The 5,000-nt window shown below is 40.4% G+C and overlaps 1 protein-coding gene across 2 annotated transcripts in view; it reads right to left on the bottom strand.

Moving 5' to 3' along the window:
• LOC119577775 (sushi, von Willebrand factor type A, EGF and pentraxin domain-containing protein 1-like) overlaps positions 1-5,000 on the bottom strand; it is a 60,967-nt gene that overhangs the window by 23,020 nt on the left and 32,947 nt on the right. For both annotated transcript variants that reach the window (XM_037925341.1, XM_037925340.1), the window contains exons 11-18: positions 4,878-4,979; positions 4,565-4,711; positions 3,659-3,780; positions 3,157-3,271; positions 2,571-2,765; positions 1,603-1,697; positions 591-1,428; positions 295-477 (exon numbers count right to left, since the gene is read on the bottom strand). In XM_037925341.1, the coding sequence (XP_037781269.1) occupies positions 295-477; positions 591-1,428; positions 1,603-1,697; positions 2,571-2,765; positions 3,157-3,271; positions 3,659-3,780; positions 4,565-4,711; positions 4,878-4,979 (1,797 nt within the window). The remainder of the gene's footprint in view (positions 1-294; positions 478-590; positions 1,429-1,602; positions 1,698-2,570; positions 2,766-3,156; positions 3,272-3,658; positions 3,781-4,564; positions 4,712-4,877; positions 4,980-5,000) is intronic.

Genomic DNA, 5,000 nt, shown 5'->3' with positions numbered 1-5,000 from the left:
CGGTTATATTTGATTTCCTCCCAGTAATAGAAAATAATATATGTATGTTTACATAATTGCATTTTTTTTTCTTTTTAGAATATATAGAGCTATTTCAAATTATATTTATAGATATTATAGAATATCTAAATATCTTAAAGAGGTGAATATGAATTGTGCGTTTATATTTGATTTCTCCCTAGTATAGACAAATCTATATCTTCGTAATCTTCATTACGCTTAATGATTAACTCACCATGCTATTCCCTACCAGCAAATTTCTTCATTCATTCACAAAGTCACGTACACACTTACCGCACTTGTCACCCTGCGAGATGCTCCCGGGTTCGCAAAGGTATTCTGGATTTTCCTTGAGCCTTATGGCCGCTACACGGAGCTGCCGTTGGCCAAAGTTCACGTCTAGCTGGCCATCACCCGCGGCTTTAAGGAGGCCATCCATAGCCTCTCCTACCTGGTCCTTCGCTCCTGAACCGTGACCTGTGATTGAGAAAGATTTCAATCAGGTATATGCGTTTAAATGAATTCTTAGGAGAAATGATGACTTTGCATGTTAGGTGTTATAAAGACAGGGAAGAAAATGTATATAGTACCTTCTACAGTGAATCGTATCTTAAAAGTCTTCTTGCCCTCAGGTGGCGCGGGCGTCGTCGGCTCAGGATCACCCGGGAAGATGATAGAAGGGGAACCGTAATCGACGTCGTAGTCATTCGACGAGATTTCATCGCCGGGAAACGAGGGGAAAGGCTCGCTGTCGTTGTCCCTCGCTGTGCGGTTCTTGGCTTGCGTTTCGTCAAGAGGGTGAAGCCCCGGGATCTTCATGCCACTCAGCTGCTTGCCGGCCAGTTCGCGGAGCCTTTTGGTCTTGTCCTCGCCGAACTCCTCCGAGAAAGCCTGGAGGAAGTCGTTGGTTGTGAAGTCCCCCTCATGAGGACTCAGTTTGGTGAGGAAGGAGTTGAACCGCACCGTGCTGACGTCGGACGCGAGGGATTTGGAGATGAGGTCGATGAGGACCCCGAGGTAGTTCTCCCCCTTATTGCTCGCCGTCGCCGGGGCCTGAGTCGTCGTCTTCTCGCCGAGAAACTGTTGAATCGTCAGGCCGAACTGCCTCTTCCGCCGCTGGAAGTCGTCGAGCGCATCGAACTCCCGCAGCAGAGCGTCTCGCTTCACCCTCTCTCCCGCCGCGCCTGCCGCCCCCCTCTGCCAGTACAGCCAGCCTGCTTCGGAGTGTCGATGGGGCCAGTATCGGTTCAGGGCGTCTTCTTCCGCTGACCTTCTTCTCCTGAAGAAGCCAATGGAGTTGAATTCTTCCTCTGCGTCGGCGAGGATTCTTTCGCACACGGCCTCCACCGCTGCCACCTCGCACACGACGTCATCAGAGCACATGGCTGTTAGTGCGTCTTCCAGTTTCTTTTCTAGCTGATTTTCAACCTTAGAAATGAGGGGACAGTATTAACTTCCTGCAATAAGAGTGAATTTGGAGAATATCTGGTTCTTAGAAATGAGGGGACAGTATTAACTTCTTGCAATAAGAGTGAATTTGGAGAATATCTGAATCTTATAGGCCTTACCTGTCTTCATTCAGTGATAAAGGCTGCAATTTACCTGCCCCATGAAGAAGATGTCATCGCAGATCGAATCGTCTTCTTCTCCCATTGCCATCTCGCCGTACTGAGAGATGCTGTTTGACACGGACGTCACTGAAGTCAAAGGAAAAACAGGAATAATAACGGTGACGATGTCACAACAAGAACAATAGCAACAATAGTGATAATAATAATGATAAAGCTACTACTACTACTACTACTTCAATTACTATACTGCTACTACTGTTACTATTACTACTACTACTACTACTACTACTACTACTACTACTACTACTACTACTACTACTATACTCCTCCTACTACTACTACTACAATTTCAACTACTATATTACTACAATTGCTACTATTACTACTATTGCTACTATTATTACCACTATTACTACTACCACTACTACTACCACTATACTACTACTACTACTACTACTACTACTACTTCTACTGCTATACTACTACTAATCCTACTATTATTGCTACTACTTATGGTACTATTACCACTACTACTGCTGCTGCTGCGACTAATAATAATTATGATAATAATAATAATAATAATAATAATAATAATAATAATAATAATAATAATAATAATGATGATGATAATAATAATGATAATAATAATAATAATAATAATAATAATAATAATAATAATAATAATACCGATAATAAAATAATGGTAATAATAATAACACTAGTAATAACAAATAAAACTGATAATGTCGATAATAACAATAATGATAATAATAACAACAACATTAATAATGGCAAGAATGAGGATAACAATAACGATAGCAATGACAACAGAAAAGAGAGAAAGAAAGAAACAAACAACAACAAAAAGAAGAGAAAAACGATAAAAAAGAGAGTATGAAAGAAAAAAAAAAAGAAAAAAAGAAGAAAAGAAGAAGAAGAAAAAAAAATTAACAGATAAAGGAATAAGCTGAGAAGCCCAAAAGGAAACCTCAAGCGTACCCGAACAGTCTGGGAAGGGCATAGGGTTCTCGTCCGGCAGCCAGATCCCATCGTAGGCGCAGAAGTAGTCCTGCTGAGGCCTCATGGCGAAGGCGTAGCTGTCCTCGCAGGTGAGAGTACAGAAGACGGCGTCAGGGTTCTCAGTGCAGTTGGCAGCTCCGTTGATGGGGTCCACGGGCATCTGGCAGGCGTGTTCTGCGGGGTAGAGGAAAGACGGGGGTCTTTGAGATGGAGAGAGGGGGTGGTGGTAGCTTTTAATTGTTTGGGTGCGTTGTATGTTTTTTTTTTTTTTTTTTTTTTTTTTTTTGTGGGGGGGGGGGGAGAAAGAAAGAGATGAAAAAAAAACCATGAGGAAGGAGGGAGGGAGCGAGGGAGGAATAGAGCAAGAGCAAGAAAGAGGAGAGCGAGTGAGAAAGAGATAGGGAGGGAGGGAAGGAGCGGGAAAGTGAAGGGGAAAAAGAAAGAGAGAGAGAGAGAGAGAGAGAGAGAGAGAGAGAGAGAGACATTTTAATAATATCGCATAGCTTTCAAATGCTCGTTATTATCAGGTTTCATTTTTTCATCATTTACGTCTGTAGTAGCATACTTTGAACCGTGATGGTTATGTTGCAAGTTGCTACGTTGCCTGCCGCGTCCTCTGCCCAATATTCTACCAAGGTGTCTCCTTGAGGGAACCGCCCGGGCTCCTTCGATCGTGTTATCTGAAGCAGGCAACTTTGCTTTGAGATTTTCGAAGAATATATGCATTACTTTATTTGGGTAAAGATGCTGATAATAAAAGTAATGGGAATTGCTGATATGATAACAATAACGAAAATAGTACTGTCGCTGATAATGATAATGATGGTATCAACAAGAAGGATTGTAGCGATAATGATAGTGATAATGGTAATAATCATATTTATAAAAATCAAGATGATGATAATGATAGTAATAATAATGATGATAATATTAGTAACGATAATGCCACAACTCCTAACAATAACAATTTAGAAATTATAATGGTGATAACGCAATGTCACTCCAACAAGATACACGAAACAAATCCAAAAAGTTAAGATACTCCAACACGACGCAATTCATCTCACCTTCACTTCTCCTCCAGAATTATCCGAAAATAGAGGTTCCTCCCAGTACACGTCCACCACCTCCTCGTGGGACAGGAAGACAGGAGGGGATAGACACTCGTCTATTCGCGGTGGTTCCTTGTCTGTGGGGTATTGGCAGCTGCTGAGGTGGTGATGTTGAGGGGGTGTTGATGGGTGTGTCTTAGGTGTGTAGTTCGTGAGATGATGTTGAGGGGGTGTTGATGGGGTGGGATGAGTACGTGTGTGATGTTGATATGATGATGTGGTTTAGGTTTGTAGTTCACGAGATGATGATGATGGGGTGTTGATGCGATGAGTACGTATGTGATGTTGATACGATGATGATGCGTCTTAGGTGTGTAGATGATGTTGATGGGATATCGTTATGATCCATGGGATGGTGTCGGTGCGATGTAAGTCATGATCTAATGTTAATGGGATGTTGATATCATGATATTTGTATGATGTTAAGGGGTGATGTTGGCGAGGATGTTGTGTGATGAAGTTATAAGGATGTTGAGAATATATGGGTTTTTATAGACGGAGATGTTGGAGATATGATTATGAAGATTTATATTTTAAATTTCATGAGAAGTTCAGGCAAACTAACTTTTGTTTTGTCTTAAAATTTTGCGATATTAAAGCCAGACGTGCAGGAAGAGAATGCTAATACTAACGTTAACAGATAATAAAAGTAATAATAATAAAAATAATTAAATTAGTAGTAATAATATTAATGATAATGGTATTAGTATAGATAACAACGATAATGATAATGATAATAATAGTAATAAAAAATAATGATAATGACAATAATAATGATAATGATGATGACAGTAATAATGATAATGATAATAATGATTATGAAAATAATAATAACAAAGATAATGATAATGATAAACTTACCAACGACGGTGACAGAAAATTCGCACGATGCCTTGTTCCCTAGTTTGTCCATGGCGACGTAAGTAATGGTATGGTTCCCTAATTTCATTTTCATGGGCTGGCTGGTGGCGGGGACTGTGTGTAATTTGATCTTGCCCTTGGAGTTATCTGAAGGTGAAGTTAGCCATTTTCTTGTATTCTTATCTGCATGACTTGTTATTCTCATTACTCATAAATTTTTGTGTGTTTTTTCATCATATCGTGTTCCTCCCGATTATAACAGAAATGCGATCAAGTCATCAGTCAACGTGAATAAAAATACACAAAGAATTACCTTTTACGTGAGGTGGATTCCATGTGACGTTTGCATAGGCTTCGTGAGTTTCGGTTGCTGTTGTTATGTTCTCTGGACACTGAATCACTGGTGGAGTTACGTCTGATCGAGGAAAATCATGAA

Source organism: Penaeus monodon, chromosome 10, assembly GCF_015228065.2.
Source record: "Penaeus monodon isolate SGIC_2016 chromosome 10, NSTDA_Pmon_1, whole genome shotgun sequence".
NCBI lineage: Eukaryota > Metazoa > Arthropoda > Malacostraca > Decapoda > Penaeidae > Penaeus > Penaeus monodon.
Note: the sequence above shows the minus strand (reverse complement) of the source record. Positions and strands in the feature narration are given on the sequence as shown.